This window comes from Triturus cristatus, chromosome 1_2, assembly GCF_964204655.1.
Source record: "Triturus cristatus chromosome 1_2, aTriCri1.1, whole genome shotgun sequence".
Classification (NCBI taxonomy): Eukaryota; Metazoa; Chordata; class Amphibia; order Caudata; family Salamandridae; genus Triturus; species Triturus cristatus.
The window spans coordinates 705447696-705475609 of record NC_140580.1 but is presented as its reverse complement, the minus strand read 5'-3'; the positions used below and the strand labels follow the sequence as shown (position 1 = coordinate 705475609).

Below are 27914 nucleotides of genomic sequence, written 5' to 3'. Positions count from 1 at the left end.
AGGAATAGGAAAGGGGAGGGGGCAAGCAACAACATGGAGAGGGATGGGAGGGGACATGGGTAGAAGGCCTGCAAAATGATGCACTCTTATGGAACGTTTCAACTTGAGAAAATAAAGACTTCCAAAAGCATGATCAGGGAAAGGACAAGTACTTCGGCCATTCTCCAGGTGAAGAACAAACACACGAAGAGTAAGTGAAGCCGACACGTGCTGACCGAAGAGAAGGAAGGAAATGAGGGACATGAGTTCAACCAATGGTAACCAATGGGTGGGCTTTATGCCTACTGTAAGGTAATAAAATGCCTCACAAGTGGCAGTGCATGCCCTGTCTCAGGCAAGACCTAAAAAGCAGTTCTTTGACAGTGAAATTAAAAAACTAAGCAGAGGTAGAAAAAACAGCTCATGATTTTTAAAAATGAAGAAAAATGCCTGCATAAAATTGAAATCTGATAAGCATAAAGTTAAAAATAAAAAAGGAAGTAGAAATAGCAAGAGCTAGAATTTGGAGATGCTAAGGAAAACGAAAATATCTGCGATGTAACGGATGCCTTAGTGCAGAACATTTGGGACTGTCCGAGAAGTGTAGAATTTTAAAGGCACTGAACTATTTTTCCAAAGTGAAAACTCAGTCTGTTAGAAAAATGAAGGGATGGCTCTCGAAAAATTGCACCTAATTTACCACTCAACGAGTCCTGCACAGGACCCAAACTTACCTTAATGATGACCCACTCAGCTTGTCGCAGCGGGCAGGTGCTACACTTGCACAGCACCTTCAGTGTTGGCTTCCAGTGAAATATGAGCAGTAGGATCCCCAGGCTCAACACAGCCCCAATGTAGCAGAGTACAACCCGCCATGTTACTTTCCGGTAACCGCTGATCTCCTAAAAGGGAGAAAAAGACAGAGAGGTTACACGGGTATCTTGTTAGGGAGAGGGTCATACTAAGGGGGCAAATGGCAGCAAATGCCAATTCACAAAATCTGACAAGCACAATCATGGGGAGTAGGAGATGAGATATACAGCAGAGAGAAAAGCACCATGAAAAACATTAGAGTCCTGTAGCGAAAAAGCGAGGAAATATACAGAATGAAAGATGGAAAAACAGAGTGATCACAAAGGAGGGAAAGGTTAGGGAATTGGAGGGTTGGGTAAAGAGAGAAGAACGAAACAACAATAGGAAAGACAAAGAAGGGGAATGTCAAAGACTGTTAAAGTAAGAAAATGGAGACAACTTACCTTCAGAAAAGGAGATGGAGGTAGAAATAAAACAGATACAAAAGAATAGTGAAAGAAGTGTAAAGTAAGAAGAGAGGAAACAGCAGAGGTTGAACGCGAACAAGAAATACAAAGAAATAACTTTACAAAAGAAAGATCACCAAAAATGGAGCTGGCAAGCACCTGTCACCTTAGGTGTTATATAAGAAACCACAAGTAAAAAGCTCATCTTTGGCACGAGAAACTACGCAAATATGCACACGTGTCATATCCTCCTTCATGCACAAACCACGACATAACCAAGCTACCTGGACAATACACGGCAAGGTTCCGGACCTGGCAGGTGAAATGAACAGTGCTGCTTAAACTGGCAGCCTCTTTCAGACGAGAAATTCTATTATATAAAAATTGTATGTATAATATACTTTTTCCCCCCGGAGTTTTATATAGCGCCAACTTGACCCGAAGGTATCAAACGCTTTACATGAATGAGCACCAGTTGCATTACAGATGGACACATTCATTTTTTGTTAGGCACAGGGAGATTTATTTATTGATTGAGTTTTATATAGCGCTGGCTAGACCCGGAGGTATCAGAGCGCTTTACATGAGGATTAAAACAATGTTACAGCATTAAGTCAGTTACAGTTACAATCGTTGCAAGTTCATTCCATCCATGACATAGAAAAACTAGACCGTTGGAGTAAGGAGGGAAAGAGGGGGAAAAGTAATGGGGATTGAGAGGATTTCAGGAAACAGCAGAAAGGGCATGGGGTGAAGAACAGTAAGGGACAGTAGAGGCAGAGGGAGGAAAATCAGCCACAAGGTGATCATGCCCCTTGATGCGGGGGAGGGAGGGGAACAAAAAGGAGAGACGAGGAAAAAAGAATGTCCGATGTCCGGCTGGGTAGGTGCCGGCCGAGGGGGTGAAACCCAGAGCTGACTCCTCTATAGCTACGAATGATAGCTCCACTGGGTATCAGCCAAAGGTTATTCTGGCTCCGTGGAAGGGAACATAAAGGGGAGACGAGGAAAAACAATGACCGATGTCCGGCTGGGTAGGTGCCGGCCGAGGGGGTGAATCCCAGAGCCAACTCCTCTATAGCTACGTATGATAGCTCCACCGGGTATCAGCCAAAGGTTATTCTGACTTCGCGATAAGTCTAAACAGATTGAAGATTCCACCATTTGAACAGTTGAAGATTCCGACATTCATGGGGCAACGTCAAAGTTCTATTGAGAGCAGTGTAGAATAGAGCTGGGAGTCCAAAGGGAGGAGACAGCAGCGATCACAAATAAAGGCATGATCAAAAAAAACAAGAGAGCAGAGTTCCGTCAGGTAGGGTCGCAGGGGGGACGTAGTCACAGTACTAAGGGAGGGCGGGGGTCAGTAGAATGATGGCTGCATGCGTGTAGAAGCACAGTACCGCAAGGGCATCAGGGTTGCCGAACAACATATCGTGAATCAGGGGAAATCTGCCTGGGAGAAAAGGAGCAGTCTTTGGAGTAAGGGGAGGCGGTGGAGTCCAGGCGCGCCTCTAGGCTAGGGTGGCAATGAACCAGGGGCGTCGTACCGCTGTGCCGCGAAAGCTCACCACCCCAAACCCCTATACCTTGCAGAAGGACTCGCAGGCCAAACATCCCACGGAAGGCGAAGGGAGGCCGGCTGCTCTCACGGGTGGCAGGGACGCTTCCCCGGCCCCCCACTCACCGTCCGGCACCGGGCGAGTTCACAACAGCTCCCAGGGTGCCATTTTCTCGTTCTCGTAGGTGTGGCTTTGCTGTTAGTAACTCTGTGGTGCAAGGTCTGAGACGGGTAAGATTAATCTACAGGTGGTCCGCCCATATTCCGATTGTGAAAACGCTGCATTTGATGGGATAGTAGTGAGGAGGAAAAACGCTCCGGAGCATTTGAGGGAGGGTTCCACACGGAGCCTTAATTAGATTAAGTGATTTGCCCAGAATCACAGGATGTCGAGCTCTCTGCCGAGACACGAACCCGGTTCCCCAGCGTCGAGGTCGACCGCTCTAGCTGTAAGGCCACATACACTCCCCACTTACTTGAAGAAGTTTTCAGCCAGTCCTCTTCGTCCATTAGACTGATAGGGAGCCATTCGCATTTCTCTTCAGTCCATTAAATCATGCACCATGCATGAGTCAAAAGGTCTGCCCACATCAGCTAACTTCACTGTAAGTGACAGCATTCTGTCCTTAGGAGCACACCCACACACAAAGGAGTCCCCTTCAGCACCAGGGACTACTAATGCATCGTGTGATTGAAACCCCAAAATATTTTTTGCTATTGAGCCTTTTTCTTTTTTTTGATTGAGGAGGGAACTGCTGCTTCCCCACGAATAATGTTTTGCAAAAACCATGCCAACAAATAAGCATTTACAAAGCCAAAAGGCTGCACCAGATCTATTGGCCTTTCCAATGTTTGTCCTACATCATGAGAGCAGATTTATACATTTACTTTTTTTCCTCCTTTCTTTTCATCTCCTTTATTTTTCATTATTTCTCCTGTTCTTTTCTTTCCCTTCTTGTTACTTCATACTTCCCAGCCATGGAACAATACCGCTACCCCCTTTCAAACTCTCGGTCAAATTTATTCTCCTATTATTTTAACATTCCTTTTTCCCTTCATCTCTTTTTTTACCCTCCATTTTCCCTTCTTCTAATAAATCTCTTTATGTCTATTTGTGTCCACTTATTCTTATTTCTTTTCTATTACTCTTTCCATTTCTTTTTTACTCAGTATTATAGAGGAAAGGTCTTGGGAAAGGATGCCATGGAAAGTGGTGCCAGGGCACAGAGCGCTTGTTGCTCCCTTACCAGATTTTGAAGATACAGGCAAAATATACATTTGGATTCCATGAATTTAAGTAGAACTTATTTACATAGTTGCTGGGAATCCTGAAATCCTGGCATTGGCCTGGCCCTCCTGGACATACGCTGGACACCCATTAAGGCATACAGTATTTCTAATATATCCACCAAAAACACTACTAATTATGCCTTATGGATACCTTATCCCAACTCTTTTTAGTTAACCTTGTTTCCGATATGCAGACTATTAGCAGGTGGTGGTTTTAAACCAAAGATTGAGTTTAAGAAATATACTTAGTACAAAATGTAAATGATGTGCTTAAGCCTGAAATATAGGGGCCAGTTAAACGAATCTCAGTAGACACTGCCTTCAGTCTGGTCCCCAGAGGTCCTACATTCTTACTTCAGTGGCAATTAATTGCTCTCATCAGAAGAACCATACCAGATACCCCACATCAGTGGCGCGGTCCCTGGAGTGGGGTCATCACCTGCAGGGTACTCCCCTCTCTACACAGTAAGAAGCAGCATATCTGCACCCTGGGGTGGGGACCACAACCACGTTGTCAGGAGGCGGCCAAGCGAAACAGAGCTCCCTTTAAACACTGAATATTCTGAGCCCATTACAGCCCCATGCGGCGTGGAGTCCTTGGTTGGCTTCAACATCTACTCGTGCTGACCCACGGTGGCCATTGACCTCCTCTCACAGGTGTCCGGCGGGCTTATTTACAGCAGTTTCCTAGACAACAATTTCACATCTGGCTCGGAACATTGGTGACTACCCTCCCACTTCCCAATGGGCAGGATTAGAAATGCTAAAAGAATGCCGCGAACTGGGAAGGGGAAGGCTAACAGACCAGATACAGTTGATTACCCCACAATGGGACTACCAGATTTTATAGAACTCTAAGTGGCTGGAACAGCACCTGATCAGTTGGATCAGATTCTAGCGGCCATCAGTGAAACTCGACCCACCCTTGAGGCAAAAATAAACACCCCGCAAACTTACTAAAAGAAGATCAACAAATACTAAGAAGCAGAGTCATGCACAATGAGGAGACACTTAAGGAACTTCTCCTGAAGACCTCTGATATGACAAAGACACTGACTGACCTCACAGAAAGGATCATGTTTCTTGAGGGCTGTGCTGAGGAAGCCAAGGGGAAAGCCAGGAGAAACAACATTTGCATCGTAGGCTTACCTGAAAATACCGAGGGGTTAAATCCCACACTATATGATGTAAAATGGCTCTGAAATTAGGTGTCTCAACAGGGCCTGTCGCAGATGTTCATAGAGGAGCAAGCAAATCATGTCCCGGTCAGACTTCCCCCTCCCGGAACTCCACCCAGACCGACTGTTGCATAGATCAGGAACTATCGGGCCACAATACTATTCTTTAAAAGGCTTAATTGAGGAAATATCCCTTTTATTCATCCCCACATGGATTACACATTAGGTTAGATCAAACTGTATGCTCTGAGGCCAAACAAGCATCAATCTATCATACAAGCTACATAAGGAAACACTGCCCAACCATTGCCCACAAGAGGTTGGCTATAATTGGGGAAGTGTATTCACCCATATGCCAACCTGAAAACTCCAGCCGCTATGGATGGAGGACTTCATTATCATTAATCAAATATGGGAAACAGTGAACTATTTTCTGAACAATAAAAACACAGCATCCTCACTTTTGGCACAATAGGAAGATTTTAAAGTAGTGTCTGTAGCCAAACTACCATAAGAGTTCATGGAACACCCAATTCAGAGCTCAAAGCCATAGAGAATTCCTTATGGCCCATGAGCAGGTGAATGTTTTGGTCCCTGCAAGTACAGGCAACTTACAGGAGACCAGGGAGAAACATGCCACAATGTTATAACGCCTTTGGTGTCTAGATTAAGCAACCTGTATTCCAACCTAGGGAAGGCAATAAAGGGAGTAGGCTCTTGGAGAGGCTTACCAGACCACCGCACCCACAAATACCTATACAATGTATTAAAACCCCACAGGGGTTCGTCCCACAGGCCTATATTCATCCTAAACAGGGACTGTAAAATAGTGAGCTAAATTATTGCTGATCGACTCCTCTCCTCCCTCGACTTAATAACGAAGATGAAAATGGTATAATTCCACACAAAAAAAACACCTCCATTAATATTAGGTAGTTTTATTATATCTTGGAGGGGTACCCGGTCTTCCAGGCCTGTGCTAGACATCAATCAGGCGTTTGATACTCTTGATTGGACATGTGCCAGTGAGAAGTGGCGTCCCATAATGTGCAGCAGGGGTGATGCGGGCACACACACATGCACACTCTCTTTCACATGCGAAAAAATACACACACCCAGCACATACACACACACACATTAACAGCATGCATGCATGCACAAAAACACACACATTCATACATACATAAACACACCCAGCATTATTATTTTTTTAAAATCTTACCGTACTGCAGAGGTGATCTCATGTGGCAGGACGGAACTCTTGGTTTCCCGAAAGCTTTGGGTAAGGAAGGGACGGAAGGGAGATTCCGCTGCCTCCTCTCATTGACCATGTCAAAGGTAAGCCAATGAGAGGAGGACCTTATTTGCCTTGTCACAGAATGGGATGGGGACAATGAGAGTTGCTGACCCCACCCAACTCTCTGATGGACACTCAGCCCTTGGGCACTTCACGGCTTAAAACTGTGACGCTCCTCCTTGCCATGAGGGGGAGTCTCACAGAGATTGTGCCGGGCTGAGAAGGTCACGCCCACCAGGCTGTGAAATCATCAGCCCGGACTAGTTGGACTCAGGCAGGCACTTGTGCATTTAGCACATGTACAGCACATGGCTGCCTGACCTGAACATGAAGAGTGTCTGTCAGGCTGACATTCACTCAGAATGACAGACCCCTTTCCTTGCTGCATCAGGAATCGGTGGAGGGGCGGGCCCCTCTGCCCTTAATGAGGGGCCGTGCCTGCTGTTCAGAATGCTAAGAGGGTAATGCATCCCTAATCTCCTGATGGAATGGATTAAGCTCCTTTGTATGGGCCAATGGCTAGAGTTAAAAATGCTAGCAATATTGTCAGTCTCTAAAAAATTGATAGTGGTACAAGGCAGGGATGTCCACTCGCCCCCATTCGCATTTGCGTTCATAATAGAGCCCATAGCTGTAAAGCTGCGTGACCAAGAACAGTCCTGGGCCATCCCATTGTTGGGCAAGGTACATGCCGTGCCACTCTTTGTGGCTGACATGATGGTTTATGTGCCAACCATGCCAAACCATATCTCTTTCCCTTCAGACAAGCAGTGTCTCAGAGTGTGATTACACTGGGTGGGAAAGTGCTTCAATGGGTGCCTCACATATTTAGTATTTGGGGATTAATATGTACCACTGGCAGGTTGACCTCCTGGATGGCAATCTGGGTAAAACGGTATATTTGTTGGGATCCCAGGTTACCTTCTGTACTACTTTCCCTCTAGTGTCAAAGTCACATTTATTGATGTCTTTGTTGATGAAAACCATACAAGTGAGAAGATCATGCCCTGATCATATACAAATCCTTATTTGGTAAATATTTTATCAAAAGAGAATAAAACAAATGAATCAAAACTTAATTGCGTACTAAGGATGCTTCTCGAATTCAACATTAAAACGTTTTTTTAATTCCTTATTGATAGTTGAATAATTGATAGCACCACCAGAATAGTCATCTGAACATCAGATCGAGTAGTCGTCTGATTTATCACTAGTGGTGTGAAAAGAACAAAGTGGGTAGTACAGACTTGTTAGTGAGTCGATTGGGCCACCCAGTCATCAAAAGACTGTAAAACATAACGAAGAGCAGAAAAAGTGAAACTGGGATTCTGCAAATCACCAAGAAAAACCTCACGATCCAACTATGAAAATCCATGGCCGCAAGGCTGGAGTCGATTGCAGCGGAGGGGTTGTTGCCTTTGAGGTTGGAGGCGAGTTGTTATCTGGTGACTCTGCTCCAGTACCTACGTGGGGGGCATGGAGCAGGTTCGGGTGGCTTGGGTTTGTTGATGAGGAAGTGTACACAGTGGTGGTCGGTCCTGGGGGGCTGCGGTGTGCGGCTGCAGTAAACACTGTTGCCTCCAGGGAAGATGGGGTCGAGAGTTTGTCCTGCCTTGTGGTTCGGTGTGGTGACAAGTTGCTTCAGTCTAATGTTGGTGAGGTTGTCACGGAGGGTGGCGGGTTGGAGTCGTTGAGGTTGGCGAGGTGGAAGTTCAGGTCTTCGATGAGTATGTAGTCCATAGTGGCAATGGCGTGGAGTGCGATGATATCAGATATGGTGTCGGCAAAGAGTGCTTGGGGGCCGGCGGGGGTGGTCTGTAGGCGAGGGTGCCGCGGAGTGTGGAGCTAGGGCTGGTCTGGACCTGGAAATGCAGGTGTTCAGCGACGGGGATGTTTTCGCTGGCAAAGACGATGCCTCCTCCCGGATGGTTGAAGTGGTTCTTCCTCTGGATCTTGTATCCGACTGGGATGGCGATTTCGGGGGCAGAGGAGGCGCTGGCCCAGGTTTCCGTGAAGGAGGAGACGTCGGGTGAGAGTGAGTCCAGGAAGTTCCAGATTTCCACGGTGTGCCAGTGCAAGGAGCGCACGTTGAGGAGGATGCATCTCAGGGCGTTGGGGGATTTGGCGGCCGGAGCGGTGGCGAAGGTGTGGCAGCAGTGATGGCAGGAGAACTGGCCCTGGGTCATGTTAGGCATGGCCTTCTGGCAGTTGTTGTTTCTTCTGGGGTTGAGTGCAAGGAGGGTGGCTGTGTTGTAGCGGTGGACGGTTCGAGATCCAGGGTCCCTGTCGCTGGTTGCGGTGGGGTTGCGGACAGGAGCAGATGGGCTTGCCTTTGGCACGCCAGCGGTGCAACCGCGCAACGGCCACCACTAAATAGGCGAGGGGGGCGGGATGGGAGGCGGGAGCGGGGGCTGTCCGAGGGGGAGGGGTTGCAGGGGCAGCAGCGGAGGGAAACCGGTCAAGTAAAAATAGAGTTATGTGAAAAACGAAGTAAATAAGTAAGTAAACGGGGAGTAGATAAAGCGGAGCAGTGAAGTTAAGAGTAGCAACAAAATGGGGACACCATGCGAAGGGCTGAAGGCTGGGCAGAGGCAGGCAGGATCGGGCAGCAGGCGCGAACCTCACCAGGAGGAGGTCGAAGTACTGCGGCGCGGCGACAGCACTGCAGAGCTGCTGGGGAGAGAGATGACCCAGACCAGAGGTCAAGGTCTTACTCATGCTCCCCTGCAGCGGCCACCATTAAATAGGGGAGGGGGGCGGGACGAGAGGCTGGGAGGTAGGAGCAGGGGCTGTCCGGGGGGGGGGGGGGGGGGGTGGGGAGTGGCCGCAGGGGCAGCAGCGGCAGGAAACCAGTCAAGTTAAAATGAAGTTAAGGGAAAAATCGAAGTAAATAAGTAAGTAAATGGGGAGTAGATAAAGCAGACAGTGAAGTTAAAAATAGTAAGAAAACGGGGACACCAGGCGAATGGCTGAAGGCTGGGCAGAGGAAGGCAGGATCGGGCAGCAGGCACGAACCTCACCAGAAGGAGGTCGAAGTACTGCGGCACGGTGACGGCACTGCGGAGCTGCTGGGGAGAAAGTTGACCCAGACCAGAGGTCAAGGTCTTATTCTAGGCTAAAGGTTACCACAGCATGTGTGTGGAGACATTCGAGGGAAGCAGAAAAAGAACTATTCCACGAGGGAGAAAGTTGCACTGCCCTGTTAATGGGGAACAAGCTATTACAGAAAAAACTAGTGTGCCACCAAATTCATAATCATGGCAGACCATCTTCCTTTGGTGGATGCGTTCACCACACAAGGTGCAAGGATAAAAAGACTTCTATCCCCACCACTACCCAAAACCCCCTCAAGAAAAACATTATCTTAAGAACAGTGCATCTGAAATTGTGTTCACTTGCATGATGGTACATACTATTTCTTTCTATTATCTTTTCTGCTGCATATTCTCCCACCATAAAAGTACTGTCTGTTTCAAGGGTAGAGTTAAGTGATTTAAAAACTAAATTTAAAGCAGTCCATTCCCAAAGTGATTGGACACATTTCTGATCTCATCAGAGAGATATGCTATCTCAGTCCAGCTTTTCGGATAGGTCTTCGGCGCATATGTGGAGCTCCTGCAGCCCCTGCTTATGTGCCGATCTCCCTGACAAAGTGAATGTGTACAGAGGTACCTGCCCTTCTGGGTTAGTGACTTAGTGATCTTTAACTGAATGCAGAGGAAGGAGAAGCAGGAGCATGCACTCTTTTGTGACCAGCTAGCATGCCAGTCCAACTCAGATACTTCATCCTTGTAACTGCTACTCCTTAAGGTACTTGGAGATAGCTGGCCAGAGCACCATCATAAACTGTTACATTAAAAAAAAAGATGACAAGAAACATTGAGCGTGTCAAATTCTAGATGCGGCCCGTCCGTAATGCGTTTTCCACTTATTTTTAAGTTACAGAGATGGTGTTGACTTAGCCAAGTAGACATAACTGTCAGGATGAAGCTTATCGGTTAAGCTTCTACAGCAACCCGCATAAGGAGCAGCAGCTAGGGAGTGGTGACAGATCGTAATGACTTTTTTTTTTTTTTAAGTAGGTATGTCACAGAACATGTAACACTGTCCATCGGAGTGACAGAGCTATAGAACAGGTCACGCGGCTCTGCTGGGCTTAGAGTTCTACATACCTGTCTGCTCCTGATCAAAGACACTCTCTTGCAACCTCTAGTTCCTGCGCCTAGAGCAATCAGATTAGGTTGTGCAGTTTACCTAATTTTGCTAACCGTACACATCATTGCTTTAAAAGAGCTGGTATTCAGTTCCTGCACTTCTTTATTTTGAGAGGGAGAGTACTAGCCCTGCTCGGCAGAGCTGTAATTCTTTTAATTGTAGAGTACTCACACTTCTTAGAAGCAAGTAGGAACTCTGGTATAGGGAACCTGCATGTTTAATTGCTTCCTTTTCATGCACTGCCAAGTACCTAAAGGCAATATAAGCTCTCACTGTGCCGGTGCAACAGAGGCACAATGTATAAGTGCATGCTCCCTTAAGCGGTAACTGGAATTTGTGATACCTTGAAGTCTCGGTATTTGAACAAATAGATAAAGAACTGGTTTAATGAAAGAAGTTTCCATAAATGTTGTGTCTGAGATCCTGTCACATATCTGTTAAACCGCTGGAGATCTCCATTTTGCGACCTGTGATTACCCCTGCCTGGTTCTATCAGTCCTGATAAGGCAGCTGTTCCAGCAGCAGCCGGGCGCAGTGAGGCCTACATGACACAGGGTCTCAGATCAGAAAAGAGAACACTTGCAAACAAGGCCCATGCAACAGGGTAACCCGGACCCCTGAAGCGCCTCGAAGTGGGGGGTCAACCTCAAGGGACCCACCTATTCAGGCAAAGATCAATCATTATATGTAAGTTGCTGCAGATACAGGTAGGGTGACCACCAGTCCTAAATTAGCCCTGCCGTCCGTGATTATTGTGGAAACAGACGCCACTTGTCTGTAATTTTAGTCTTTCTGCTAAAAAGAGAAAGGTTAATTGCGCCAATTGAGATGCCTCCGGGTAAGAGGGAGGCAGTTTCCTATGCTGTGAGGACGAGGGAGGGGCAAGATGCAAAATATGAAACAAGCCATCTTGCCGGTTTGTCTGCTGCCTGAAAGAAATGTGAATGTGTGCAATTGGTTAATTTGCAAACGTAAAGGTTAACCGTATTCCTGTTAATTGATGCAGTCACGTGAAGGTTCATAATGACAAAGATGTGTTCCTTTTGAGAGGTGTTGTAAGGGGTTACACGCTGATCTCTGGAGTGACTGCTTTTAATGGACAGTTATTAAAAAAATGTTTGCACTAGGTACAGGCTCGAATTGCTAAAATATTTAGTTTGGATGTACTTTTTTCCTTTAACGTAAATGTGTTGCTAATTTAGTGGCAGCCAATGTTAAACTGTGTGTAATGCAAGTTTATAATAATGACTTACACATTCACAGTGCTTTCTGTCACAGGCTGGGGCCTCATCGAACTGAAGATAGACTAGTCACTATTCACCGCTGCACCAACCAGAATTTAATTCTGTGGTTCTCTGGTTACGCATGCAGACATCTGCAGCGATCGCATTAAGCAACAGAGGTTTCATAACAAAGTGGTGCATTTCCCACCGATTATTTTAACTCACATTTATTTCTCATTGAGGGTCTGCGTTGTTTTTATAAGCAGTAACCTGTTGGTGAAAGATCAACTAAATAGTTACAGAATACTTTGTTCTTTTTAGCCCGGCCTTTGACTCCACCTCCACATTCACTAACCCCACCCACCCCAATTGCACTCAGTATCACAGTACCCATACTTTTCTTAATGCCCCTGAACTGTGCTGAATAGCTGTGTAAAATCTGAAACAGCCTGTTATATTAGCATATGGAGTCATGCCTTCCCTTACCTTCAGTATGCACTTTTCTTTAAAGACATTGAGTTAGCATAACCTGTGATCTGTGTTTCATGCAACATACTATTTATATGACAGACTTGTATAAAAACATCCTCTGATGTTAATCATGATTGAGAAAAATAAAGTAATCTAGTCAGTGGCTAAAATGCACTAAGTGTAATCAGGAAACCTGGGTTCAAATCTGGGCTTCCCCATATGACTTAATTGTGTGATCTAAGCCAAATCAATTGACTTAATGTGCCTAATGTACTCTATAGTGACATTTGAGAGGACTTACAAGTAATTAAGTTCAATACAGAACCTGTGCAAAACCCTCACTTGCTTTAATAGCCTGTAATCGTCCACTATCCATACCAATAATATTGGCCATGATGGTAACTTATACCAGACTATTGGTTCACTTTATGGACTCATGGCGTTGTCAGAAGGAATAGTTATTAAATATTTCAAAGTACATGTTTAGAAACATTCACTTCAAATAAATGTCAATCTAATGTTGTGATCTAATGTACGAACCTGAAAGACTTCATAGATTAAGGAAATACTTTCTACATTTTAAAATATTTATCATGCTCTAACATTCTGTTAGTTGTGCAATTTACATCCCAAGTATTTTAAAGATTCCTAATGTTGTTTGGCATTTAGGGATGAGCCAGACCACTTGTTCGGCCTTGGCACGACAGTGGAGTCATTTTAAGACATGGACAAGGAAGAAAATTGCCCGCGGTCAAAACTTCGAGGGAGCCCCGGCCCTGCCCGTCCTCCACAAGCACATCCATTGCACCAGCAGAGTTCGCCAATGTGAGTGTTGCCTGTTCAACCACTTGACAGTGTCTCTTCTGTTTCTCTCAAGGTACACAATACTTTCGGATACTCCTGGTGGGCCCGTCTTGACTAATTTTAGGAATTGTCCCATCTTGTTCTTCTTTTCTTTATATGTCCGGTTCTTAGAAACAACCCCTATGCATCAGTGGCTCTCCAATCTGATCTCAACTTCATCCTGCTTTTAAATTCTCTTTGTCTGATGTTCCAGGTTTCCAGTTCTGGAATAAATATAGAATCCTTGACACACACTAATGCAGCAGTCAGACCTTCTTGGTACAGTGATACTGCAGAGTTGGGGGTACCTCAGATCCTGACATCAGATGTGAAACTGTTGCCCACACAATCTGATCAGCCTTGGTTCTAAAGATGCAATTATTGCACAAACAGTTTATAGTCATAGGTTGTTACGTTCCATCTGTCCCTTTCAGGCTTCAGTGCTTTCTCAGTGCACCTCATGAATTAATTGCTTTCGTTACGGCAAGTGGCAGCGCCATGACGCCCCTATATACAGCTCCGAAGGCGCATTTGTGACTGGATCTTGTTGAGTGTCAGCTGTGCCAACCATGAAATATACAGCAGTGCCATCGTTACAAGATTAAATAACAGCTTGTCTGACAACCCTGTCGTAAGACCCTGTTTGGAGGGCCATGGGGGCAGGCAGGAGCTACTCTGCCATGGGGATTGAGGTGATTTGTCACTGATGTCCTGGGCTGGATCTGCAAACTCAGCCTCGTAAAACCCACCCACACTTGACTCAGGATAGTGATGGCGAGCAGTCACAGGATTCTCAGGGAGGCAGCTCAGCACTCGACAATGTACTGACAGACACCATAAAGTTGATGTCCATCTAAAGTTTATCTTTTCAAGAATAAAAGTTCTTTAAGCACACAGCTGAAGGAAATACTACACACTACATCCTTGACGCCACACTCACCCTCTGTCTCTCCCTCCCATGGTGTTCTCCCTGATCTGGGTTACCCCATGTAGAGTAATCAGGAGCAGCATGAATCCGGCTCAGGTGCAGTGATATGGTAGTGCCGTTCTAATATGCTTAGTGTTCAGTGAATTCTTCTGATAAGTAACAAGGTTAGGCCTCTGTCACATGCTTAGATTATGATGATGCCATGGACAAAAGAACAAGGCAGGATGCCAGATATACATGCAGTTGGGCACACTGGATAAGGGAAAAAACATATGTACCATGCCTGAAACATACCAGTCCCAACAAATTATCTTGGCTCTCACCAAATAGAAAATAATGCATTGCCATCACTTTGGCCTTTTATGTTGCAGACACACCACTAACTGCTTCAAGTAATAAATATAAAACTATGCATCTTTGGCAACATCTACTGAGTTATCCTGCTAAACATAGCCCAAAGGTCTGAGTGCAATGTTCTATTCTATATGAGCACTAACTCCTTTTGGAAAAAAAAAATAACAGGCCACCCTATATCGTAATGCGCACTACTGACCCCCATTTTCACATAGCAAGCACATCACATCACTCTTCAGAGCACTTTCAAGGGGAAGGATACATGATACAACAAACGACGAAAGCATAATCAGCAGACAAGGGAAATACGAAGAATGGGTTTCTTGACTCAATAATGTGCAGTTGAGGCACTAAAATCAAAAGCTCATCAGAAGAGAAGTGCCTTTGTGGACTTCTTGAGTTTTAGATAAATGTTCTGGGTGCGAATTTAGTGAGTTTGAACAGGAGGAGCCTCGAGCATGGAATTATTTGCGATCTGGTTGGTCGGTTTGATGGCAGTAATTAGTTATGCCACGGTGTCTGACTAAGGACATAATTGTAATCAAGGTACAGATTCCTGAAATCAACTCTTTCTTCGGTAAGGATCCAAAGCAGGGACCACAGTGCTGGAGTGACGTGGCTAAGGATAAAGTAGGCAGCACTAGTTGGAAGCTGTGTATTTAGAAGTACGGTGTTGCAATAGTCTATTCCCAAAATAATCATGGCTAGCACCAGAGTGAGTCTTTAGGACAGATGCTACAGAGACAGGATAACTGGCATGCAGGATGTAACAAGTAGGTTTTTTTTAATCATTGGAATCATTGACAGATTAGCCTCTAGAACACCCCCCTTGCTGAGGACATTGTTAGAAGGTTGGTCGAGCCCCATATCTTGAGGCCAGTAAAATGGCAGACAGGAAAGGCTGGCAGGTCTTAACATAATTATTATAATTTTAGAGGCTGTAAGATGGAGACATATGTAGTACATCCAGTTTGAACCATTAAAAGCCATTCCATAACCAGCAGATTGTGAATTCATTTGCTGGAGGCGGACAGCATTTTGGCGGCATTCGCATACAAGTAATAACCTTTACTAACTGTTAAAGATGTTTCCAAGTGCTGCCATGTCGAGTGTGAAGAGGGTAGCAGAAAGATTATTCTTGTGGGATTCCACAGGTGATTTAATAGCAGATGGACAAGCAGGAGAGAAGAGTGACCGGATGAGAACTAGTTGACAAAACGGAAGAGAGCCATTGGAGTGACGTCCTGCAGTCAGCACAGATGATTGCAAGATAATTCAGCAGAATTTTTCAATCAACTGTGTCCAGCACTGCTAAAAGTTTAAGGATCAACCAAAAACATGCCTGTTCCAGCACCAGGGATGTCAGAAGATTTTCACAAATGTCAATGTCTATGATGGAGGTCTAGATACTACTTCACAAGATCGCAGCCCAGGATGAAACCAACATCAAGTATCTTTCAGATGCACTGTAAGCTTATTATTGAACAGCGACTCAAGTATGTGATATACTAGTTGACACATGTGAGGGCCCACATTAGGCAACTTAAGTAGTGGAGTAATTGGAGCATGTTTAATTGGATGAAAGACTTACTGAGGAAAGAGATTGCTGAATTTTGTAATTAGAGATGCACGGTATGGTGGACAGCTTAATGACCTTCACATTGCAGACCTCATGGAGTGGATCTGTTGGTTTAGGGATTTGATAATTTTACCTATCTCACCCTCACTAATGAAGGCAATTTCATCATTTACAATGAGTAATTGCAGGAAAAGGTAAAATCTATGTTGTGATAGATACAAATGTGTTAATTGTGAGTGTGCATTGTATAGCAGAGATGTGCCCTAAGATCATCACACAATCACGAAGATGGTGCCAAAGATAAGTTTGGGAATGGAAAGGTTGTCTTTTCCTTGTAGGAGTTCAAGAGTTTGTTGGTAAGGCTGTTACTTCCCATTATAGGAGTTAGGAATTACAGCAAGGACGTGCTTTTATTGATCTGTCAGTAAATAAATGTCACCAAGAAATCATAGTGGAGATTCAATTTTCTTAATAATCTTTCCAAAGCTGTACTTTTGAGCAGCTGCAAATCCTCATGATATCATTTGTTAATCCTGGATCTTTGCTGATTTGTACAAGGGGGCTTTTTGTCAAAGGCAAAGATCCCATTCCTTTCATAAAGGTTAAGATCTCCATATGGGTGTGTTGAATGGTGGGAGCAAAGTCTGGTAAGGATTACAATAGTAAATCAGGGGTTATTTTCTTGAGTCTGCTGGATCACTAGATAACATGTCTCATCTCGGGCGTCTCTTCTTCTGGTCCCCTCACAGACTGGTCAGTGGCAGTGATCATAATAATGTGAGCATGCATGGATTGGTCCATTCTGTCATGGAGTCATCAATAGAATTTCTTGCAGTTCTCAAAATGAGGTAGGAGGAAATTCCATGCTGGACATTCTTGCAGGATCTGGGTCTTCTGTTGTGTTAAGTATCTCCTTAAACAATCCTAAGAATCAGATGTCTCTAAATAAAACAATCACACTCCATACCGTTGGAGCCTTCTACACACCAAGGACAATACAAAAAAATCAAATACCTTTCCTGAAGTTGAAATTATTTACTGATGCACTCTCCCACAACATGTGGAAATGCTGTATCGCTTAGGATGGAAAACCCCAAAAAATGGTGAAACGTACATTTTTTACAAACGCTTCCCAAAAAAAAAAAGTTATCAACAGTCTCATTCTTTGGAAAAGGAGATACCCAGGCCACCACATGATGAACTATATCAATCTTTGCACTTTGCATCTTTGAGTTGGGGTGGGGGTGGTGGTGGTGGGGGGGCTGGCGAAGCAGGGGAATCGAGAACATCTTAGTTAACTATCACATAGCTGAAAGTAGAGACCAATAAAGACCAATCAAGAATAGGTGGGTGAGTAGTCAGACAGAGGATAGAATCTCATATCTCAAGAGCAAGGACAGACTGAAGGGCAGGAAGAGAAAGCAGAAAGGTCTGGGTCAGTTGTTAAGATAGAGGGTGTGATTCCGAAAGCCCAGATGTAAGAACTAGCGTTAATTCCCTTAAAAAACCATTAAGCAATCCCCCACAGAACACCAACATTGGTTTTGTAATAGTGACACTTTAGAGATTATCTAAAGAATGCAGATTCAGAGAGAACACGGCTATAGTGTGGGGAGGGGCTATGGGATTCAGGGCACATTCAAAATGAAACAGATTACCTGCATAAAGTACATAAGCATAAACTTCTAGGTAAAGGTTACCCTCCCCCAGAGGGGCTACTCGCTGCTCCCCGGCCTTGCTCCCTCTGCAACAACAGCCCGCCCCCTTGCAAAACCCTCTCTTTCCACCAACAAAAAGCACGTCAGACCTCGGGTGGTGGTACAAGGCCAGAGTTTATCGCCATCAAGATACCCGATAAAACAATGGTCATAAATCATCACAACAGTATTCAGTCATTAGTTATGCCCCGTCACTTTTGTAGTGCTGTGAACCAGAGATCATTGGACAATTCTGCTCTTTGTTCCCTCAAAGTAACTCAGCCATCAAACCGTAAATCATCTTTGACAGCACCATCCACCCTGAGATCCTGACCATACTGTGAGAGAGCCCATTGTGATGTGTGCTGCAGATCTACGCTTTCCTTTCTACCAATGTGTGGCATACATGGCCTCTTCCGGCCATTCCCAGACTGCAAATGGCATGTCTGCTCTGCATTTCTCCCTTTTATTGCCCCTCAGTGTCCCTGCTGTGAGGCATCTCAAGGACTACTGTTACGGCAACTCCTTATACTCCTCCAGCCTACTAGATGTAGTTCTGAGTTATTGATGCAGGTTAGATGGTCCTGTCCCCAGCTCGTGGCAGCGATGCCCGCAGGCCTCCTAGGTGTTCCTTCCAATGCCCAGCTCAACATATCACCCTCAGGGCACATTAGCCGTTGTCCCTTCGGGATACAGCTATGCCTCCCCGGCCCACACTATATTTAATATTTAGAAAATAATGTTGTATATATGCCCCACAGAAAAAGGGAAATTCATTTCCCCAAATATACGAGTATTGTTTAGCTAATGAAAATGTATACATTTTAAAATTACGAAAACTGAACACCAAACATTGCAAGCAAGACTTTCACTAGACAGACCCAGACAGGGTAAGATGTTCAGCCAATGTAAAACAGGTACAGGCACTGAGTTTGCACTATGTAACTTCAAGGGACCCATCCAAAGGCCAGACTATGCAGCCTATAAAACTGGGCCCAGGCTCAGAGGTGAAGGCACAGACAGAAGCCGGGCTCTGCAGCCAGTGTCAGGGGTTATAAATGCTATATATAACAATGGTGAGCCAAGCAATGGAGGCAACATGAAAATGGAGAGAGAGAGACCGACCTATGCAGTCAATAGGGCCATGGAGAAGCCAAGCTCTGCCAGCGGCGCAGCCATAGAAGCCCGGGATTGCAGGGGGTACAATCATTAAGAAGGCAAGCTTTGCAGTGGGCAAGACCACGGAGACGCTAGGCTCTTCGGGCAGTGTGGCCACAGAGAAGCCAGATCATGAAGAGGTTAGAATCTGCATTTGGTGCAGATATGCAGCCATGGTGAGTCCAGGCTCTGAAGGCCATATAGAGACCAAGTTCTGCCGGCATGGTCATGTATAGACTGTGCTCTGTGGATGGTGTGGCCATGGAGAGACCAGGCTCTATTGGCTGTGTGTCTGTAGAGAGATCACACTCTATTGGAGGGACAGCCAGGAGAGTCTAGCCTCTGCAAGTGGGGCAACCACATAAAAGCCAGGTATCACAGTGGCAATGCCCATGAAGAGTGCCTTAATTGGGAAACACAGGCTAGAGCAGTAGTCTTCAAAAGTTGGACCCCCAGAATGAAAACAATTTTTCATAACTACTCTATAAAATTGGCAATGTTTAAGTATCATTAGACAAATGTAAACATTCCAGTTAATTTCAGGTAACTTTTTTTTAAAGGTGAATTAAATACTATTCTGGTCATCCAGGCCCTACTAAGATGTAAAATATCCAAGTACTGATGTGTAAAATTGTGAAACGGAGGAGGTGGGTGGGGAATGAGGATTATTTGACGTTCCTTCCCCTTTGATGCCTACTTTCAACCAGGATGTGAATGAAAAAATATATTAGTGATGGGCCATTCAAGTGGCTGACTTGCCCCACATGTTTTTTCACTTTAAACGAAGCACTGTTGTTAGGGTGGTGCTTTTCTTGGGCAGGGACTGGGATCAATTAAGCCCCCCTCACCCCTAGTTTGAAGACCTTAGGGCTATCTGGAGGTTCACTGCTGCACTCAGAACAAAGCCTCTGTGAACAAACAGTAATAACGTCGCTACACCAGGCTAACAGGTTTAGAGATTAAACGTAGAAAGAAATCGGTGAAGCCAACCGGAACCGAGGCAGCGGGACGTACAGCACCTCCCGCTGTGCCAGAGCCATAAGTATTACAGGCGTCAAGTCTCGTACAGTTTGTATTAGACGATAATTCTCTGGCTCTGTGAGGGCGTTTACTGAGTGCATAGAGCAGAAAAGGAAAGAACAGTGAGGGAGGAGAATCGTGTAAGTATGTGAGAGAGTGCGACACGGGCAGTTCCCGCTTTTCACATGGCCGCGCCGGCCCCAGGCTGCCTGGAAGAAGGCTTTCACTCCAGGCTTCAGTTCAGTCGATTGTTTTCGGAGGGCAGGCGGTATACTTTTGTGATATTCCCCCTTCCTTCTCCTGAGCCCCGTCCCATGGACTGTCACATCCAGTTTAGCAGCTGAACAGGTGATTAGGGTGAGGGGTTAAGTTACAAATGCTTGTTCACAGCCTATTCAGGGGTCGGGGGTATTCGGCCACGGCCACGGCGTGATACCAGGAAGCACAAAAGGGACCTGTTCTGCTGCTGCTCAGCCTGGGTGTCTGCGTGAGAGAATGCCGCTGCCCGCGTCCCAAGCAGTGGGACATCAGCAGGGCAGCATTCTAGTGGCCGCCCGTCGTAGCCTTCCCCCTTGCTGCCTCGCACGCGAGGCCTACGCCCACTAGGGTATGACCCCCCCCCTATCGTGTGGAGCAGGAGGCAGGCCATGGGGGGCGGGGGGCGCGGCTTACCCCTTACTTAGGAGGCCCTCTCGCCCAGTTCCTCCTCTGCCTCCTGCGCGCTGCACCAGCCTGGACACGCGTTCTCTTCGGTACTCGGATCGGCTCCCCCCCCCCCCCCCAGCGTTGTCGTGCCTTCCGGGATATCTTCTACGCCGGTGAGTCTTGCTAACCTCTCCCACCCCGGCCCTGTCCCTGGGCATGACCAGGTTGACGGGGCCCTGTGGCCCGGATGGCCATGGGTGTGGGGGGCGCAAGCAGTGGCCCGTGTCCCTGCGGGGTAATGCGGGGATGGGTTAGGTGTCGTGGCGCGATTGCGGGGGGGCAGAGCGAGGGGAGGGCCAGCATGGGACCGGGTGTATGCAGAAGGTTGCGAGTGTAGCGGCCAGGCCCGGACACGTGGCCCCGGTGTCGTCGTGCGTGTCGTACCACCCGGCACCGGTGAGTGTGCTTCCTCCCTCCGCCTCCGGCCCTGCCCCTTGGCATGAGCGGGGCAATAGGGCGGGAAAGCAAGATCGTACGCGGCGCGATTTCGAACGCTCCCAGGTCGCAGGCTGGCCAAGAAGGAGGGCTGGGCTGGCACGAACGGCTTTAGATTTGCGGCAGAGAGACCCGACTGGCCCTGGCTTAGCGGGGGGTGTGGGCGGCAAGGGCCGTATTCGTGCGCCGCGGCGCTGTGCGGCTTCCGGCCTCAGCGATTTGCCCAGCTTAACACCCGCGGGGCTGGAGCTCGTTGGTAGAGCGCTTGCCCCAGGCCACGGGTTCGTCTCCCGGTATTCTGCTTCGTGCATAGTGCTGCCGGCTTCCGAGCGGGGGCCCAGGGGGAGAGAGTAGGTAGCGTTTGAGCAGAGTTTAAGCGGCCGTGTGCGACGCGGTTGGCGCCCGGACGTGGCCGAGTTGATGGCCCCGCAACAGAGGCGAAATTTCATTATATAAGAGCATTACTAAATTCAAGCAGTGGTTGGTTCTGGTAGCGTGGACCACTTAGGCGAGTTGACGGGGCGCATGTAGTAGCAGGGTTTGAGACCTCCTTCCCAATTATAAATGTAGTGCGCACCCGGTTACTAACATTGCGAGTTAAGCGAACGTGGGGAGCGGGCGGCTCACTGGCGAATGCGTGGCAGAATGGTAGGGTCAAACGACGCGGTGGGGAGGTAGGAGGAGAGTGAATGGATCGCGCAGGGCCTCGGTTTCGAGAACGGGACAGGTGACGCGTTCATCCACCTAACGGCACCTGATTGCAGTAGTGCATTATTTCGCAAAAATCGGGCTTGGCCCCGGGTTCGGCCCTCGTGTCCCCAGTCTTATGCTTCCGGCTGGAAGGTTGGGGGTGGACCCGCTCATCTGACGCGCGTTGTGTTGGACCCAGTCGGCTGCTGGGGGCCTCTTGTGGGACGGGGTAAATGGCTCGTGGGGTGCGTAAGTAAAAGCACCAAATCATTTCACTCATTGATAGGCGTGGGGAGGGTGCGTAACTGCCCAGATTCAAACTCCCCACCCGCGGAGCAGGGGAAGCGATAATTGCCGGACAGCAGCCACCAAAGTGCACGCCTTCAGCATGCGCGGGAACCCGTAGTACCAGGCAGTGCCCGGATGCTGTAGCGGGCCGCCGACGCCCCGGGGCACAGCATGCGCGCGTCATAGGTTACCTCCACCGACCCCGGCAGCTTCCAATTTTTCACCCGTGAATCCTGAAAGGCAGGGCAGACATAGCCTACATCAGGTAGGAGACATTGCGGGGGAGGGAGGGGCTGCGGGGCCGGGTCCAGGTACTACGATCCGGCCGGCACCCCGTCCCCCGCCCCCCCCGCCCCACCCCCCCCCGCCCCCGCGGCCTCGGCCTCCCCGCCCGGCAGCGCCCCGACTGATGGGGGGCGAGACGCGCGCGAGTTAAGGACTGCTGCTTTGCGCTGGCCTGGATGTCGTGCACGGGGGGGGGGTTCGCTCCATCCAGAGTTCGGTATGGAGCGCCCGGCGCGCACAGCGGGGGGGGGGCAGCAGCATAACGCATCCCGGCATTTGCAGCGGGGGATACAAAAATAAATAACAAAATCACTAATCATGGCGTGGTAGCACACTGTCATTAACAAGGGGCGCAGTGTCCAGTTACATTGGCACTTAATCTGCACAGCTATACAGGTTTACTGATAAAACTATATAGAGCACCAACAAGGTGTGTACATTGGGTTTCAGTGAGTAGTTGGTTCTTGAGGCTCTCATAGGACAGGGGTTCGAGACCCGCGAACGCTGTCGACGTGTCAGAGAGTGGCAATCTGCAACCCCCCTTCTATTGTGTTGTCTGGTCCAAGGCGCTAGGCGCTTTCAGGGTCAGCGAGCTGGTGGCAAAATCTAAGGAAGACCTGTCTGATTGCGCGCTGGGGATTGCGGATGTGACCCTCAACACAGCACTGGAGCTACGCATCCGCAGATCTAAAACAGACCAGGTGGGGAAGGGGAAGACGGTGGTGTTACAGACCCTAGGGGATAACAGGTACTGCCCGGTTCACTTGGTCAGGGAATACCTTGCTATGCGTCCAGGATCTCCTGGTCCCTTTCTGGTTCATGCGGACGGATCCCCCCTCACAAAATTTCAGTTTGAGCGTCTACTAGGAGCTTCACTGGCTAGAGCCGGTCTAGCGGGGTGCGGGCGCAGGTTTTCCTCGCACTCCTTTAGGATTGGTGCTGCTACTTCTGCGGCCAAAGCCGGCCTGGGCCCGGAGGGAGTAAAAGGGGTAGGCCGCTGGGAATCGGATTGTTTCAAGAAGTATGTCCGTCCGTAATGCTGTGGTACAACCCGGAGCTTTGTTCCCGCTCCAAGTTTTGTTTTGGTCCATTGTCATGAACGCATCGTTTTGTGTGTGCAATAAAGATACGCTTACCTAAAAGCCGTTTCATCGCTTTATTGACAGGTCCCCGGGTATGGTTGGTAGGCCATTCCTACATCTCGAGGATGGAACGCTGGGCAGCACACAGGAACTGGTCGCAGAACTTTGCTACTACACAGCTTGTGTGGTTGGGTTCCCCGGGCATGAAATGGAGTGAAGCTCGCGGCATGATTGAGCAGCGCCTGGCAGTTGCGGGGGTCCAGCCCACTGTTATCATCTTGCACTTAGGGGGTAATGACCTGGTTGCCAGGGGGAGGAGGGCTCTGCTACTGTCAATGCAAACTGACTTACAGGCCATCGGCCAAGCCGTGGGGTCATGCGAGGTATGGTGGTCTGAAATCGTCCCCCGCAGGGTTTGGAGAGGGGCTAGGTCCCCGGCGGCGGTAGAGCGGTCCCGTAGGAGGCTTAATAGGTCCATGCAGAAATTCATGGAGCGCAGGGGCATGGGCTTCATCAGACATGCTTTGATCCAAGAGAAGGTTGAAGGGTATTATGAGGCTGACGGGGTGCACCTGTCCAGGGTAGGGATGGACATGTTCCTGCTTGACGTACAAGAGGCATTGGCTAGCAAGGGACATCAGTAACACTTGTTAGGAGAGGGGGGCTCTGGCAGCGACGGTAGCCTCCCCAGAGCTGTGGCGGAGTGACAGGGCGATCTGGATGCAGACTGGTACAGTAAGGGTACCTCTGCGACAGGCGGTACAGTAAGGGTACCCCTGTCCGGCACAGTAAGGGTGCCCGAGCCAAGGTCCAGGAGCCGAAGGGGGTTCTGGGAAGACCGCGACGGCGCCCCGTTAGTCCTTCGGGCGGTTGGGGGGCCTGACCAACCGGGGGTGTGCCACAACACGCTCCGCCCCTGTCGGAAGGGGCGGGAGTAGGAGGCAGATCACGTGACCCAGTGGATGATCTGTAAATATTTATGTGCCACACTGCCGGGCATCGACCCACCGTGTGTGCTGGCTCACCAGGCGGGCGGAGCAGCAAGGGGCTGCCTGCCCTGGATCGCCCGTAAGATAACCCAATTTTATTATCATACTGTGTTGTATGAAATAAACCTGCAGCAGTTCTTCACCCACAAATAAAGTGTCAGTGTAATCTTTGGGTGACGTCTGTGTATGCGTGTTGACTGAAGCGGATGACGGTGTGGTCACTATGCCGCTGCCCGCGTCCCAAGCAGTGGGACATCAGCAGGGCAGCATTCTAGTGGCCGCCCGTCGTAGCCTTCCCCCTTGCTGCCTCGCGCGCGAGGCCTACGCCCACTAGGGTATGACCCCCCTATCGTGTGGAGCAGGAGGCGGGCCATGGGGGGCGGGGGGCGTGGCTTACCCCTTACTTAGGAGGCCCTCTCGCCCAGTTCCTCCTCTGTCTCCTGCGCGCTGCACCAGCCTGGACACGCGTTCTCCCACCCTTTCCACTTACCCCACGTGTCAGGCACAGCGCGTTATTGGAATGTTTTAATTTTTTCTTTTTGCGTTGCAGGCGGAGTTACAGGGCGATCTGGATGCAGACTGGTACAGTAAGGGTACCTCTGCGACAGGCGGTACAGTAAGGGTACCCCTGTCCGGCACAGTAAGGGTGCCCGAGCCAAGGTCCAGGAGCCGAAGGGGGTTCTGGGAAGACCGCGACGGCGCCCCGTTAGTCCTTCGGGCGGTTGGGGGGCCTGACCAACCGGGGGTGTGCCACAACACGCTCCGCCCCTGTCGGAAGGGGCGGGAGTAGGAGGCAGATCACGTGACCCAGTGGATGATCTGTAAATATTTATGTGCCACACTGCCGGGCATCGACCCACCGTGTGTGCTGGCTCACCAGGCGGGCGGAGCAGCAAGGGGCTGCCTGCCCTGGATCGCCCGTAAGATAACCCAATTTTATTATCATACTGTGTTGTATGAAATAAACCTGCAGCAGTTCTTCACCCACAAATAAAGTGTCAGTGTAATCTTTGGGTGACGTCTGTGTATGCGTGTTGACTGAAGCGGATGACGGTGTGGTCACTATGCTGGTGAATGGAATGTTCATGTGTGTGAAAGTCAGTTGGTGATGGGCTGAGCTGCAGGGAGGCCGCTCCTTTTGGGGCTATCATCTTGTAACATCTTACCTGAATAAAGATACCTGAAGATACTACATGGACCAGTCTACTTTATTACAACAGGACCCCCACAAGTCACACCAATGGGAGGAAGCAGGTGGGGAAAGGCAGAAGGATCAGGAGGGGCGCAACGTACTTTAGTTTCACCAGGGGAATGGTCTGGTGAAATGTGTCCTTGTGTAACGTAACTGGTGCTCATGTAAAGCGCTCTAATACTTTCGCGCTATAGAATTCTGCAAAAAAAAAAAAAAAAAAAGGCCAGCCATGGTGATAGAGTGGGAGAAATACACTCCTCAGGGAGACAGGAAAGCGCAAATGAGTGAAAAAAAATCCAGTTAACATCACACTCCAGCAGTCTTTGTTGTGATGTTGCTGGCTATACGCTAAGCTAAAACAGAGACGGGCAGAAAAAAGGATGGACACAGGGGTTTAAGTAGGATAAAAACACTGGCGGGTCTCCCATAGGGGCGTGACCAATGCACTTAAGGGCGTGGCTTAAAACACTTATGCTAAAAATCTGTGCTGACCATAGTGTGCGCTCGACTGGTATTTTGCTACTGTCTATTCATTCAGATATATAATACAACAAGTAACATTACACGTACAAATTAGCAACACCTATGACTTTGTTGTATCTAATATTAAAAATGGTTCAGTTCTTGTAGGCGAGGTTGTGGCGTAAGACTAGAACTACCGACTTTCGAGCCTGAAAAAGCAGGTTCAAGACTGACATCCGCTTCACATCCTGTGATTAAAAAATGAACACGTCCTTGTGTAATGTAACTGCTGCTCATGTTTACGTTATATAAAACTGAAAATCGAGTCACTTTGAAGTGACATCAAAAGCAGTACTATAGTTAAGTTTAACCCCCCCCCCCCCCCCCCCCCACCCAGAGGATAAAAATGGAGAGCCCGATAAGGACCCGTTTTGGCACCTGCTTTTAAGAACGGCCGGTGCTGAGCACCAGCAAGACCCGGACCACTTAAAACCCTCAATGGACACGTACCTTATGCTCACAGTTTTCAATGACCATATCAAACGATCCCCGTCACTCGACACAACCCATCGGATATATTGAGCAACAAGCAACCATGCGCTTAGGACAAGAACCATATTCCCACCTCCCTCAAGTTCCCTGGAGTGCACTCAGACACAAACTCAACCACCAAACATTTACCAGGCAGTAGGAAACGTTCCAGGCTAGCCAGCATACTACAACACCATCTCTACCGTACAAGAAGGTCACAGATCACATCTTGCTAAACCCCCAATAAGCTTGCCAACAAACAAACCACAACACAAAAGCAGCAACACCTCTACAGACCACTTTGAGTGAAACCTGTAGCGCCAAGTGGAAAAGGCAGTCTTGTGCTGAAGCCCTTTAATTCCTATGGGCGTTGCGCGCCTGATTGCCGCAATTTGCACCTTAGTGTTGCGTCTCTTTGCAAACTGTCGGTTCATTTCATCATGTCTTATGAGTTACGTAAACTAAAAATATCGGACATTTCCTGAACCCAAGTCTTAGTAGGCTGAAAATCGATTCCGCCCTGCTTGATTTGAATAGCAAAAGACCTTTAAGTTGCATACAGCACAAAGGAAATTGTTTCCCGCTCTATTATTATTTATCAGACAACTATCGAACGACCGCAACGTGTGACGTCACGGCACTTAACCGCGTTACTAGGCGTTTTGGGAGCTAACAACACAATCTCATTCATTAGCTATGGTCTCGAACACGGCCCTTTCTGACGGAAATATGTCTGAATGACAAGACCGCTGACAAAACCACGCTAAAGGCCATCAAATCCGATCACAATGCAGTAGATAACATTAACTTTAATACCATTTCAAAAACACGTAATACTACTACCTTGGCCACTTACAACACTGTTTAGCGGCGCCATAAGAAAAGCTAGATGAACGTGCAAAACGAGCCTGCGAAGACTAGCTAAATCCAGAAAATTGTTTGCTTTAAACAGAAGTAAAATGTAAACGTTAAATGTCTGCTTTATAGCGATTCGTTTTACTTTCCAAGATTTTATTAATGTTCTTGCTTTACACTTTACACGATGGAAGCATCTTTCTTAAAAATTAAACAATAATTAACATAACTGGATGGTTTCCAATTAACCTGGTGTGAGTGAACGCAGATGTGATACACTGTATTTTGCCCCAATATATACACTTAGAACCTATTTACAGTTGTTTCCAATACATATAACAAAAACTA

At 47.8% G+C, this 27914-nt stretch overlaps 1 protein-coding gene across 6 annotated transcripts in view; it reads right to left on the bottom strand.

Moving 5' to 3' along the window:
- Positions 1 to 27914, bottom strand: part of ATP13A2 (ATPase cation transporting 13A2) — a 650312-nt gene that overhangs the window by 289487 nt on the left and 332911 nt on the right. For all 6 annotated transcript variants that reach the window (XM_085608574.1, XM_085608571.1, XM_085608572.1 and 3 more), the window contains one exon: positions 714 to 881. In XM_085608574.1, coding sequence (XP_085464700.1) covers positions 714 to 881 — 168 coding nt within the window. The remainder of the gene's footprint in view (positions 1 to 713; positions 882 to 27914) is intronic.